The sequence below is a fragment of the Labeo rohita genome, chromosome 6 (genome assembly GCF_022985175.1).
Source record: "Labeo rohita strain BAU-BD-2019 chromosome 6, IGBB_LRoh.1.0, whole genome shotgun sequence".
Lineage (NCBI taxonomy): Eukaryota > Metazoa > Chordata > Actinopteri > Cypriniformes > Cyprinidae > Labeo > Labeo rohita.
In genome coordinates, this window is record NC_066874.1 from 19,253,533 (window position 1) to 19,268,803 (window position 15,271).

At 33.6% G+C, this 15,271-nt stretch overlaps 2 protein-coding genes across 9 annotated transcripts in view; both read left to right on the top strand.

Annotated features, from left to right (window-relative positions):
• Positions 1–2,498, top strand: part of shroom2a (shroom family member 2a) — a 63,317-nt gene extending 60,819 nt beyond the window's left edge. For all 8 annotated transcript variants that reach the window (XM_051112020.1, XM_051112021.1, XM_051112022.1 and 5 more), the window contains one exon: positions 1,310–2,498. In XM_051112020.1, the coding sequence (XP_050967977.1) occupies positions 1,310–1,582 (273 nt within the window). In that variant the 3' untranslated portion in view covers positions 1,583–2,498. The remainder of the gene's footprint in view (positions 1–1,309) is intronic.
• Positions 2,499–4,582: 2,084 nt separating this feature from the next.
• On the top strand, positions 4,583–9,942 carry cldn34a (claudin 34a). Its single transcript, XM_051111676.1, has 2 exons — positions 4,583–4,714; positions 8,151–9,942. The coding sequence occupies exon 2, from the start codon at positions 8,254–8,256 to the stop codon at positions 8,977–8,979; it is 726 nt and encodes a 241-aa protein (XP_050967633.1). The 5' UTR covers positions 4,583–4,714; positions 8,151–8,253; the 3' UTR covers positions 8,980–9,942.
• Positions 9,943–15,271: the final 5,329 nt, after the last annotated feature.

A 15,271-nucleotide genomic window follows, 5' to 3' on the forward strand; every position in this document is an offset into this window, starting at 1 on the left:
TATATATATATATATGTATGTGTGTGTGTGTGTGTGTGTGTATATGTGTATATATATATATATATATATATATATATATATATATATATATATAATGTGTGTGTTTTTTAAAGAAGTCCCTTCTGTTCACCAAGCCTGCATTTATTTGTTCCAAAGTACAGCAAAAACAGTGACATTTTGAAATGTTTTTACTATTTAAAATAACTGTTTTCTATTTGAATATATTTTTAAATGTCATTTATTTCTGTGATTTCAGAGCTGAATTTTTCCAGTCACATGATCCTTTCATAAATCATTCTATTATTCTGATTTGCTGCTCAAAAAAACATTTATCTTTATTATGAAGTTGAAAAAAGCTGAGTAGAATTTTTATTTTAGGTTTCTTTGAATAGAAAGTTCAGAAGAGCAGCATTTATTTGAAATCTTTTGTAACATTATAAATGTCTTTATCATCACTTTTGATCCAATTTAAGCATCCTTGTTATATGAAAGTATTCATTTCTATAATTTCCTTTCCCAAAAAAAAATAATTATACTGACTCCAAGCTTTTAAATGGTATAGTTTATAATGTTACAAAAAAAAAGATAAACGCTGATCTTTGGATGTTTCTATTCATCAAAGAATCCTAAAAAATAGAATGTTTTAAATATTGATTATAATAATAAAAATGTTTCTTGAACAGCAAATCAGCATATTAGAATGATTTCTGAAGAATCATGTGACACCAAAGACTGGAGTAATGATGCTGAAAATGTAGCTTTGATCACAAATGAATTACATTTTAAAATATATTCAAATAGAAAGCAGTTATTTTAAATAGTAAAAATATTTCACAATATTACTGATTTTGCTGTATTTTGGATCAAATAAATGCAGGCTTGGTGAGCAAAAGGGAATTCTTTAAAAAAACATTAACCCTTTTGACTAGTAGTGTGTGTGTGAATATATAGAGTAAATTATAAATAAAAATGGTTAATAATCACAATTAATAATGATTTAAAGTAACTTTATTGTTTTGTTTATATGTAGGTTTGTGAAGTTTTTGTAATGTTTTTGAAAGTTTCTTATGCTCACAAAGGCTGCATTTATTTGATTAAAAATACAGTAATAGTATTACAATTTAAAATAACTGTTTTCTATTTTAATATATTTTAAAATGCAATTTTTAGCAGCCATTACTCCAGTCTTTAGTGTCACATGATTCTTCAAAAATGTAATAATTTTATTTTTACTTTTTTTACAGTAAGGTGCTTTGAATTATTCTTGTTGAAAATGTTCATTCTTGTTGAAAATGTTATCTTTCTGCAGCGTACACTGACTGAGAAGCGCAAACTGCTGATCCGTCAACATGAGGATGCCAAGGAGCTGAAGGAGAACCTCGACAGGAGAGAACGAGTGGTCTACGACATCCTGGCCAGCTACCTGTCGGAGGAGAATATGGCTGACTATGAGCACTTTGTGAAGATGAAATCCGCCCTTATTATTGAGCAGCGCAAGCTCGAGGACAAGATCAAACTAGGGGAGGAGCAGCTGAAGTGTCTGATGGACAGTCTCCCAATGGACCTGAGGACAACCAACTGAGGACTTAAAAAAACAGTTCATGCAGTGATCCAGAGCAACTCGCTTGACGTCACCCTAAATAACAGGGTTCCAAAGCAGTACTTAATGTGGTCCATTTACTGCCAATGGAATTGCATTCTGCTCATATATTGAGTGCTTCTTGTCTGTCTCAGCAGACGGCATTTTGGCAAGACTCATGAAGAACCTAAAAGTGCTGGGCACTTTTAGATCATGATTTGACCAAATCACCTGTCAGCTGATCTTGTACTTTCAATGTTACACGACCCATAGAATTATATGGTGAAATATTAATAATTTTTAAAGATGCTTTTATTTTTTTTTTTTCCCCACATCTGTTTAAATAGTTCATGCCCTTTCTGCACGTATGTGCTGTCAAAGTTGACACTAGGTATGTTCATGCCATGGTCACTCACTGTGCTGTATCTTTTTAACCACTAGAGGGCGATGAAACACACCGCAAACTCTTGTGATTCAAACATACACTCAAAAATCCCGGTGGCATAAAGCTTTGCATATGTAAGCTGTGTTTCTATTTACACCAGGGGGTTGTAATTAACTTCCGAAAATGACTTTTCGTTGGTGCATTATTTCAAATGACATGGGTCACTGTCCTGGTCATGTTAAAAATAATTCAGTGATATTTTTAGTAATTTATTTTAGCCTTTTGAATCTTTGTATATAACTAGAATAGGCTAATTGTATTCTTTCACTTTATTTTAGCCAAGCAAACTACCACTTTAGTCTGCACGCTTTTTATAGATGTATATCACCATACAATGCATTGTAACATCAGAATTAGGTTTGACTGTAAGTATTCTACTGTTTAAAGAATCTAAGAGACTTGCCTAAACTATATAATATTATTTCACTAAGGATTCAGTGCTTGTCTATAAAATACCAGCTGCCTTTTACTCCATCATGTGTATGTGTCATTTATCATTTTCCTCTGTAAGGTATTTTGGGTTTCATGTTTTATGTGGTCAGAATAGCCTCAAAATGAATATACTCAGCATCATATTCTAGTCTAAAATCTCCTTTTTGCAGATTACAAATACCTGGAAGAATCTGAAAAATGTTAATTAATAATAAGAGGGATCATACAAAATGCATGTTATTTTTTATTTAGTACTGACCTGAATAAGATAAGAGCAAGTAATGGTTGATGCATTGAGAGCAGAAGATCAGGGTAAATTTACCTTATTTTATCTTCTGGGGAATATGTAAGTATCTTCTTTAGTTTCTGAAGGGCAGTACTAAATGAAAAAAATGTTATGATATTTAGACAAAACTAAAAATGTGAACATCATCGTTCAAAAGTTTTCACCCCCAGTGCATAATGCATCGTTTTTCCTTCTGGAGCATCAGTGAGCATTTGAAGCTTTTGTAATAGCTGCATATGAGTCCCTCAGTTGTTCTCAGTGTGAAAAGATGGATCTCAAAATCATACAGTCATTGTTGGAAAGGGTTCAAATACACAAAAATGCTGAAAAACAAAAGAATCTGTGGGACCTGAAGGATTTTTCTGCAGAACAGCAGGCAGTTTAACTGTTCAGGACAAATAGGGTACTTGTGAACAACTATCACTAAACAAAAAAGCACAGCTGTGGATCATTCAGGTATTAAAAATCAAGCATATGTAAACTTTTGAACGGGGTCATTTTTATAAATTCAACTATTATTTTCCCTTGTGGACTATATGTAAATGTCTTTTATGTGAAATATCTTATTCAGGTCAGTACTAAATAAAAAATAACATGCATTTTGTAGCATCCCTCTTATTTTGGTAAAGTAATTAACATTTTACAGATTCTGCGAGGTGTATGTAAACTTTTGACTTCAACTGTAGATGGTGAAAAGCAGCTTCCTGAATGTATTAACTGTATCCCTCATATGTATTATATTTCAGTGTTACAAAGCTTTTTCATGAAAGATACTGACATTTTATGGAATGGATGCAGTGTGACATTTTCGTTTCTGATACTGTTATAGAAATAGCATGTTTATTTGATTCATTTATTCTACAAACAAAAGTGTCTGATAATCTGAGGTAAAATACCTCTTAATATTACTTCTCCTCTCATAAGTGTACATCATTTTAAGTATCCAGTTATTAGTTAGAAGTAGAAGTGCTAAATTTGAATTATTTTAATCGGACATTTCCATAATCCAGATCAGGTGTTAGTGTTACCATAGTGGTATGTTCCCACAACATTTTGTGTATCAGAAAAACAGTTTAAACTTTTGTTACCTGATTCGATCTTTTAATTATAAGGTTTTCTAAGCAAACATTGCTTTTATCTAAATAGCTCTGATCAGCTAATAATTAACTGCAGATATAGTCTTATTGCCTTGCCCAATCAAGAAAGCGACTTTGACGTGTAAAATAAAGGGTAGAGCAAATTAATGGCACAACTTATATAATACTAGGATATATGTGTTTATATATCTGCAATATTGAATACATTTCAAATCAAATGCACAAACACGTTTTTTTTTTTAATCTAAAAACAATGTAATAAAATACTCTTTTTGATAGGTTACTGTAAAATACACATGTGCATTAGCTCTAGTAGCGTGAAAAAATACAGGTCTTAAGCATGATTGCAACTAAAGAAATGTAACAAAAAGTTGCCATTGTTGTCAGATTTTTATAGATAATTTAAAATATGATATTAAAATATAATTACCCCTACCTTTCACCTCAATGTGACCTGCTTGTGTTTACAGATAAAACTACGCACATAACACGTTACATTGTCATGTGAATACACGCACTGTACAGGAACGAATGTTCCACAAAACAACTACGCTACGTCATGTTCAACTGACCATCTGGATAGGCCGAAGCAATATACTATCCTAGCTTATGATAACAGCAGGCCAATGCAATTCAGTGATCCAGCACCGAGTAATATTTTATTGTTTTGCATTGATCCTCCCTGCCCTCTGTTATCCATTTGTTGGTTATGCTACATTAATCATTAACCACAGTTGTGTTTGACTTGTACTTGTCAGTTCACAAAGCTGTCATTTCTGGTAGTTATGTATAAGCAGCAGAGGTGAGGAATTCTGTATTATATATGAAGTGGTTTCCTTTTTAGAAGATGCTTCAGAGCTCAAAACATTTCACAGGTAAGCGTTTGTTTCCACAGACAAGGTAAAGAGTTTGTTGTGGTTTATTTGTGTACATTTTGACACTACGAAGGATGTATATAGGCTATAGTCTACATTCTCAACCGATTTTAAACAAACGTTGACTATAAAGTTACAAGAGCTGAAGAAACTGCTGGAAATAGTAAAAAAGATATAAATAGACCAGCTGAATGGGCACAGTACACCTACAATAGTAAATACAATACCAGTCAAAAGTTGAACAGTAATATTTTTAATGTTTTTTAAAGTATTCTCTTCTGCTCACCAAGCCTGCATTTGATGTAAAATTTGATCCAAAATACAACAAAACAGTAATATTGTGAGATTATAGAAATTAATAATACTTTTATTTAGCAAGGTTGCTTTAAATTGATCAAAAGTGATGATAAAGATTTCTATTTCAGATAAATACTGTTCTTCTGAACTTTCTATTAATCAAAGAAACTTGAAAAAGTTATACTCGGCTGTTTTCGACATAATAATAATAGATGTTTCTTGAGCAGCATGAAGAATTATTTCTGAAGGATTGTGTGACTGGAGTAGTGATGCTAAAAATGTAGCTTTAAAATCACAGAAATAAATTATATTTTAATATATATTCAAATAGAAAACAGTTATTTTAAATAGTAAAAATCTTTCAAAATATTGTTTTTGCTGTACTTTGGATCAAATAAATGCAGGCTTGGTGAGCAGAAGAAACTTTTTTAAAAAACATTAAAGATCTTACTGTTCAAAAACTTTTGACTGGTAGTGTATGTGTTTTGGCGATTTAATACATTAGGCAGTAACATGGAGGAGTTAGGCTGTTTAAAATTGGGGGGTTGGGGGTTGGCAAAGTGTTAAGGAAATCAATTCTCCAAAGCTCCATTAATTTGTTGCCATCTCTGATTCCTGTGCGTGAAGAAACTGATTATTGTAAATGACCTTTCAGCTTATACTGGAACATTCCGCAACCCCAGGTGTGCAGGGAGTCAGGCAGGAAATATTAGTGCTCTCTCTCTCCACAGTTTTTCAACTCTACATGTGAAAAGCATTTTCTGAAATGGTTACTTGACATTGACCTTTTGTGTCCAAAGGAAGCACTTTGTATATTCCCAACATTTACATGTTTTGTGAATTGTCAAGAAGGCTGTTACTGTCAGAGCTGTGGCACAGTGGGATGCAGGGTTCATTCCGATCTGCGTCATGTCCCAGTCCCATTCCCCGTGCTTTCTTCCTGTATTTTCCTGTCTTTTCTTTATTGTCATATTGTTAAAGGCACAAAAGCCTGTTAAAAGGGGGTGTTGGTGGTCCATGGAAAATGTCATTTAAAAGCTTAACATTTATTTGAAATCACTACTGTATCTTTCTTCTTTATAATGACTGGTCAGAAATCATGAGATTTATTTTCAATTTTCTATTGACAGCTCTAGAAAAATAATTCTAGTGTTTTTAAATGGATAGTTCACTCAAAAATGACAATTTTGTCATACTCACCCTCATGTCAATGCAAAACCGTAAGACCTGGTGAGGCATAAGGGAAGAATTGTTGAATAAAGTCATTATTTTTGTACAAAAACTGTTCTCGTAGCTTCATAACATTACTGTAGAACCACTGATGTCACATGGACTATTTTAATGATGTCCTTACTACCTTTCTGGGCCTTGAACGTGTCAGTTGCATTGATGTCTATGCAGGGTCAAAAAGCTCTTGGTTTTTAAAAATATCTTAATTTGTGTTAATTAACGGTCTTGTGGATTTTGAACAACATGAGGGTGAGTAATTAATGACAGAATTTTCATTTTTGGGTGAACTATCCTTTTAATATAACATGCTTTATTATTTTTTTTTAATAAAATAATTACATATTTTCTAGATAAAATAGTACTATTTATGGCATTTAATTACTTTATTTATTTATTTATTTAGTACAATGCCAATATAAAAAGTAATTTGTTTACATTTACAGTATTATATGTTTTATTATTTTAATAATAATATTAAATGCATCTTTACATGAAAATTTGCACTTAAAAGTTTGGAGTTGGTAAGATTTTTAAACACTTTTTAAAGAATTATTTTATGCTCGCCAAGATTGCATTAAGAATATACAGTGATAAAGCTGAAAGCCATTTTCAGCAGTCATTACTCCTGTTATCACTGTCTCATAATTCTTCAGAAATCATGCTAATTTGGTGCTTTTTTATATATATATTAATTTATTTATTTATTTATTATTTTATTTATTTATACTTTTTTTCAGGATTCTTTAATAAATAGACAGTCCAAAAGACCAGCATTTACTTGAAATTTATATTTTTTTGTAACCATGTAAATGTGTAAACCGTGTACTGTCACTTTTTTTAATCAAATTTATCACTGAGTAGATAAATAACTTCTTTAAAAAAAGTCTTATTGACCTCAAACTTTTCAATAGTACTAGTTGCATTTTTATTTAAAGAAGTTCCATTCCAGAACAAAAATTTACAGCTAATTTACTCACCCCCTTGTCATCCAAGATATTCATGTCTTTCTTTCTTAGATAAAGAAATTATGTTTTTTTTTTTTGAGGAAAACATTTCAGGAACGATCTCCATATAGTGGACTTCTATGGTGCCCGCGAGTTTGAATTTCCAAAATGCAGTTTAAATGCAGCTTCAAAGGGCTCTAAAAGATCCCAGCTGAGAAAAAATGGTCTTATCTAGTGAAACGATTTTCTAAAAAACTTGGCAATTTATATACTTAGCTCTACGATGTGCATGTACTCTGTGCACTCCAGTTCAATACAGTTAGAGTATGTCAAAAAACTCCCATCTCTTTTTGTCCTCCAACTTCGAAATCGTCCTACATTGCTGTTTTGTAAAGGGCACTTGACCTTCTTTGCATGTTGACTTTGTAAACACTTCTGCAGTGGTGTAAGATGATTTTGAAGTTGGAGGAGAAAATGAGATGGGAGTTTTTCGACCTATGCATGCACATTGCAGTCCTGGACGAGACAAGCATTTATGATTAAAAAGTGTATAAATTGTAATTTTGTTTATAAAGTAACCGATCGTTTCGCTAGGCAAGACCCTTCTTCCTCGCCTGGGATCGTTTAGAGCCCCTTGAAGCTGCATTTAAACTGCATTTTGGAAGTTCAAACTCACTATATGGCGAGAAATCGTGAATTGTTTTCCTCAAAAAACACAACTTCTTTACGTCTGGGGAAAGAAAGACATCAACATCTTGGATGACAAGGGGGTGAGTAAAGTGTCTGTAAATTTTTGTTCTGGAAGTGAACTTCTCCTTTAAGGAATGGGGTCGTTCAGAAGCGGATCCTCAGAAACCCCCCTGGTGTATAGAATTGGGTTTTTTATGCAATGGACAATGTGCTTTCCCCATTCTTGCTTACTTTTAAGGTTAAAATAGTTTTTTTTATTTTCTTTAACCTGACAGAAGTGGTATGACAGAGATGTAGCCATGCTCCTGAAGGACACTGTGGAGACCTGAGGAGGAAATATTCACCCCCAGCTGGTGTCGGGTCTCAGCGGTTTTACCAATGGCTTACCTGACCCAGTCAGTTCAACTGCAGTTTGCTGGTCTGGTACTTGGGTTTGTAGGATGGACAATTGCAGCCTCCATTTCTGGGGTGAATGACTGGAGGATATGGTATGTAGACAATCAGACGGTCGTCACCGGAGGATTGGCCTGGGTTGGTGTGTGGCGGGTGTGTTTCAACAGCCACGTTTTGGACTCGACTGAGATCTGCAAAAGCATCAGCTTTACCGATTCATTCACTCCACCAGAAATAGCAGCCGCCCAGGTACTTTGCATGGTTACTATTGGCGTGGGGTTGGTCGCAAACTTGTTGGCAGGACATGCGGTGAGAAATGCCACTTTTGGAGTTGACAAGGGCCATCTCAGATTGACCTTTGTGATCGCGGGTTCCTTGTACTGGCTGACTGCAGTGTGTTCGCTGGTCCCTGTGTTTTGGAATATGTATTCTGTGCTGGCGAATCTCACTATAGACTTCCCGCCTGACTTCTACTTGCCTTCTGCTCCAGTAAAACAGGAAGTTGGTCCAGGGATTGGGATTGGGATCGGTTCAGGTTGCCTGCTCATTGTGAGTGGACTACTCGTAATGTGCTACAGGTATCCCATAACCAGGATGCCTAAGAATGAACATTCTGACAAAAATCCAAGGGATGAAGGCTTTCTTGGTGTAATTAAAGAGAGTATGGATGAGGGGGTGATCAACCCAGCCTATGAATCAGAGAAGCTTTAATAATAAAGCTCTTCTATCACTCTATGGAAGGACATTGAAGGCTCTTATATATCTGAAGACCATAAATCTAAATTAATTTAAATACGGTTATTTAAGTGAATGTAATGTAATTATATGATCATTAAAGTGACTGAGAGATAAACAGAAATAAATGCAAGCACTTTGAAGCCATTTTATTGGTATGAAATTGTCTATAAGAGATTATATAACACTGGACTTTTAAAGTTGTCTAATTATTGTTACATTATGTGCAGGACATGCAATGCTATAAGAGTATGCTCAACTAAATGTCTGTAATGTATGTGTGTATATATATATATATACCATTTACCACCATTTTAAAGCTTGGGGTCAGTACGGTTTTTAAATGCTTTTGAAAGAAGTCTCGCTTTTAAGTGATAAAAACTCACATGATTTTTAAAAGAGTTAATATTTTTGTGGAAACTTATTACTTTTTAAAGATCCTTTAATAAACAGAACAAAATTTATTGTATTTTTTTGTGTGTGTAACAAGGTAGAAGTTTTTACTGTCACTTGCAAAAAATATGATAAAAACAGTTAAAAACAAATTAAAACAGTTTTCTAATATATATATACATATGTATACATTCCTTAGGATCCTTTAATAAATAAATAAAACAGCATTTATTTGAAATCTAATTTTTGTGTAATAGTGTAGAAGTCTTTACTGTCACTTGCGAAAAATATGCGATAAACTAATAAAAAAAGTTTTCAAATGATATATATATTTATTTAGTTTTAGGATCCTTTACTAAATAAAAAAACATTTATTTGAAATGTAATTTTAAGTAACAAAGTCTTTACTGTCACTTGCGATATGTCACTGTCACTTACAGAAAATATAAAAACAGCAGTAAACGGTAATAAAAACAAATAAAATTTAATATTAGTGCTGCAAATGATTAATCGTGATTAATCGCATCCAAAATTAATAAAAATATGATGAAACAGGGATAAACTGTAATAAAAAAGGTTTTTAAATTATATAGATAATAATAAATAAAACTACATTTATTTGAAATATAATTTTTGTGCAATAATGTAGAAGTCTTTATTGTCACTTGCGAAGAATATGCGATAAACTGTAAACATTTTTAAATGATATATATATATGTATTTTTTTACATTTATGTATTTATTTATTTTTAGGATCCTTTAATAAATAATAATAAATATTGTAATTTTTAAGTATAACAATGTAGAAGTATTTACTGACACTTGCAATATGTCACTGTCGTGGAAAATATGATAAAAACAGCAGTAAACAATAATGAAAAATTTTGAATTTAATATTTATTAGTGCTGTCAAATGATTAATCACGATTATTACCATCTAAAATTAAAGTTTTTGTTTACATAATATATGTGTGTATACTGTGTTTATTATGTACATAATACATGAATACACACACATACTGTATATATTTTGAAAATATTTACATGTATTTACATGTATATATATTATATATAAATATTTGTAATATATAAACAATTTTGTTTTTATATATGCATGTGTGTGTATATATGTGCATAATAAACACAATAAACACACTACGCATATACATATATGTGACCCTGGACCACAAAACCAGTCATAAGGGTCAATTTTTCAAAATTGAGATTAATAATCATCTGAAAGCTGAATAGATAAGCTTTCCACTGATGTATCGTTTGTTGGGATAGGATAATATTTGACCGAGATACAACTATTTGCATATATGGAATCTGAGGGTGCAAAAAAAAACTAAATATTGAGAAAATCGCCTTTAAATTGTCCATATGAAGTTCTTAACAATGCATATTACTAATCAAAAATTATGTTTTTATATATTTAAGGTAGGAAATTTACAAAATATCTTCATGGAACATGATCTTCACCTAATTTCCTAATGATTTTAGGCATAAAATAAAAATCAATAATTTTGACCCACACAACGTATTTTTGGCTATTGCTACAAATATACCCCAGCGACTTAAGACTGGTTTTGTGGTCCAGGGTCACATATATTATGTAAACAAAAACTTTTATTTTATATGTGATTAATCGCAATTAAGCATTTTTCCGTGGTCTGTAAGACATGACTTACCTATTCTTGTCTATACTATTATTTATCTGCTAAAAGCTGTTAAGGCGAAATTGCACTTGATGTGCCTAACTTGATATGATTTAGCTGAGTAAGAGTGGATCTTTGAGCGGGGACAAGGTGATTTCAGAGGAAATAACCCCTGCCATGAGTGGAATGAACTTTACTGTTATTTCACAGCTTGATACTTGCCCTTATTACTGTGTTTTTCAACACCCCCCCATGGGCTTTGAGTTTGTTACTTGCCAACATTTAATCTTGTTAAAATTGAACATTAATTTTGACAAATCCCACTGAATATTACGTGATTTTCTTCTGTTATAAAACCACCTAATCCCTCCGATAAACTCGACAAAGGGAAATCATTTCTTGCCAGTTAAAGGTGCTTTTGTTTTCTGTGTTGGTTCACTAATCCAACGAGGTCCCTTCAGGATGATTTATTCATCTAAATCAGCCAAAACGTATATACAAGAAGAAGTGTGAAAGGTTCGTAAGAATTGTGGCTGGAGAATTTGTCTGCCAGGATGGACTCCCATGGCCATTGGCGATTTGACATGTATTGTTCTGAGATAGAAGTGAAAGAAACATCCTGACAGAGAAGAGCCAAGACCCCATACTGAGACAAACGCATTGTCTTAGAGAAGGGCAGCTATAGCACAAACACATTTCTCCTCGCATGTGACCGAGAGTGGGGCGTGATGTTGGTGGAATTAAACAAGCTTTTATGGATCTCAGTATGAAACCTCCTTTACAACAGTCTGTTAGTACACGGACAGACAACACAAACGGCCTGTGCCTCAAAAGGATGGAAGAGTGATACAGAAACAATAGTTTCTTTATTGCAAACCTCATTCTGTTCGTGCAGCGTATGTGATGTGCGACATCAACACGTCTCATATTATCATACATACTGTGATAAGAAAGCAAAAACAAAGGTGAAGGGGAGTGAGCACTATTAGAATATCAGAGTTCAGCATAATCACGAAAGATAAAACAGTTTATCAGTGCTTTCTTTGTTGTAGAATAAAAATAGTTTAATTAATTATTTTTTCTGACAGAAAGGTTAATCATTTGCTCACTTTTTCCATGGAAAATATATGAGGACCAAAGGTAGTATTTTATTCCTTTGTTTTTTTAGTGTCTTGGATTGAGGTACAACTGCTTATTAGATTATCAACTGATTATGAATATAGTCATTTAGCTTGTGGACATCAGTTGTGTCCGTCGTAAGCCGTCTTTACCAATTTATAAAACATATTTTAGTCCTAATGATCATAAATGGCAAATTGAGGCATTTCCACCATTCCTGTGCTTTGATGCACAAAATGATTTATGTATTAAATTATACTATGAATTAAATATTTTTAAATGAGCTATGAAAAATAGTTTTATTTTAAATAATAAAATAATTACAATAATTATACACTCGTGTTCATTCATTTTCATTTTGTAGGTAATTCTTTTCAAATAATTGGTACAATTTCTAAACTGTGTTAAACTGTTACGTAGTTTTGGTGTGTTGTGGGTGTGTACCGCAGGGTGTGTTGTGTGATCGTTTGCTGGGTGTGCATGTGATCACACTGCTGGGTGTGTTGCGTGATCAGCACTGCCGGTGCACAGTGTTTTTTTGGCGTCAGATTTTCACCTGTGAGAAACCACTGGCATTTCTAAACCATCTTGTTATTTCTTTTAAGTATCTCAACTGGCCTTGAGCTGCAGTTTGTATCTCATCTACACAGAGGTCATCTTACCCTCTGCTGTTCTGTTCTGCCCTTTTGCATAGCAAAGCAACTAAGTAAAGGGTATCAACTTCAATGAGTAACACCAATAATTAAGGACTTGATGGTATAATTTTACTTCAGGACATTCATTACAAGTCTGTATAGTAAACCTGCTGCACCAATTTTTTTTTTTTTGTTGTCAACTTCAGGGAGTGTTCAGACACTTCATACACATATATGCTTGCACGAAGGATATATGCTTGTTCTCTAAGTTTATATATATATATATACACACATTTTCTTGGTTAAATATTACTTACACTATCAGAAAAAGAAAAAATTGAATTATTTTATATTTTTACATTAAAGGAGTCCACTTCCAGAACAACAATTTACAAATAATTTACTCACCCCCTTGTCATCCAAGATGTTCATGTCTTTCTTCAGTCGTAAAGAAATTATGTTTTTTGAGGAAAACATTTCAGCATTTTTCTCCATATATATATAGATTTTGAACTCCCAAAATGCGGCTTCAAACAATCACAGATGCGGTTGTAAATGATCCCAGCCGAGAAAGAAAGGTCTTATCTAGCGTAATTTGCAATTTATATACTTTATATGGGGGCAGCCGGGGTTAGGGAGCCGGGCTTGTAACCGAAAGGTTGCAGGTTTGAGTCCCAGGTCCGGGAGGGATTGAAGGTGGGGGGAGTGAATGTCAGCGCTCTCTCCATCCTCAATACCACGACTGAGGTGAGTCCCTTGAGCAAGGCACCGAACCCCCAGTTGCTCCCCGGGCACCGCAGCGATAGCAATATGGCTGCCCTCTGCTCTGGGTTTGTGTGTATGTGTGTTTGTTCACTACTTACTACTGTGTGTGTGTACTTGGATGGGTTAAATGCTTTTTAATGCCAAACGCTTGTCTTGTCTTACTCTGCCTGCCTGGACTGTATTTGTTACGGTTAGGGTATATCGAAAAATTCCTATCTCATGTTCTCCCTTAACTTTAAAATCGTCCTATATCACTGTTTCACCTTTTTTGTTATAGGTGTTTCTTTGCATGTTCACTTTGCAAAGACTGGGCTGGTACTTCTGTAGTGATGAAATGATTTTTGAAGTTGAGGGAGAAAATACTGGAGTTTTTCGACATACCCTAACTGCCTTGAGTCAGAATACACAGAGTTCAGGGAGAAAAAGGCAAGACTGCTGTAAGTGAAGCTGGATCATGAATGATTCGCGTGAACATAGACGGATATATGTAGATCAGGAGGCGCATTCCCTTCACAAACAAATGTAATCTACTGCATCTTCAGCGGGAGTAAGTGACGACCACTATGTTCATTATTACATCCAGCAACACAACACCTCGATCACTCAATCTGAGATATTCTTGTCTAATTTACATCCCTGCTTCGGCATTGAAACAAGGAAAGTTACTGGACTGTGACAGCTGGTCTGAGGTAAAAGCTCATCTCAATCAACTATCCTGGGAGCCTCTGTCAGTGTGACGGCACACAGACAGGCATCTGAGAATGGCTCGATTTGAAAAAGGGGATATTATTTTTATAGATTAATTAAAAACCACTGCATATATTGTTATCATTATAGGGTAGATTTGTACATACACTGACAACACACATTAATGTTCAAACAACATGAAAAAGTGAACTTAGCATCCGATGACCCCTTTAAGATTAAATAGTATTTAAATTGTATTTTTTAAATGAAAATAACTGATCGTTTCAAATAAAGATCAAATAAAGAGGATAAATGTGGATTTTTGCTGATGTGTTTTGAAAAATGTTTAGTATCCCAATTTTCCCGTGTATTTATTTCAGTGTTGTGGTTACTTTTCCTTAAAAGAATCAGACATTACATGAAATGGATGGCATTTCCAGTGATTTCCAGCAAGCACATTTGTATTTATTTTGCTTATTGTTCTCTAAAGATAACGATATTAAAAGGAAAATTATGAAATCCCATAATTTACAAATATATAAACAAATCCAGTGTTTGTGAATGGTGTTTATCCTGCATGTTTACCATTTAGTTTCATGTGTTCGTTTATCAGCTTCTTTCACTCCTGATTGTTTGGGAGGACATTGTTCCTAATGAGTCGAAGACAAACCATTTCCCCTTTCGAGAGCCCAGGGTACATCCCCTCCCAACCAGAAGTTGGAAATGAGCGTTAATAGCTAAACATCCAAGTCTAAACATACCGCCCATTTTCATTTTCACTATCAATATCCATCGCAGGAAGTTCAGGGCACAATCTATGTGGCGCCATCAAGTCTGAGATCATTTTGTCTATATACTATATTTCCATCATGCCTAAAGAAATGTACACGTGAAAGTGTAAGTTTTCTGTCTAAGTGCTGGGATTCGTGTACCTTTTACAATCTTAAAGGGATAGTTCACTCAAAAATGAATAATTTTGTCCTTTATTTTCACCCTCAGGTCGTACCAAAC

What these genes read in the sequence shown, in the direction of transcription:
- cldn34a (XM_051111676.1), top strand. Translation starts at nt 8,254, where the DNA reads ATGGCTTACCTGACCCAGTCAGTTCAACTGCAGTTTGCTGGTCTGGTA.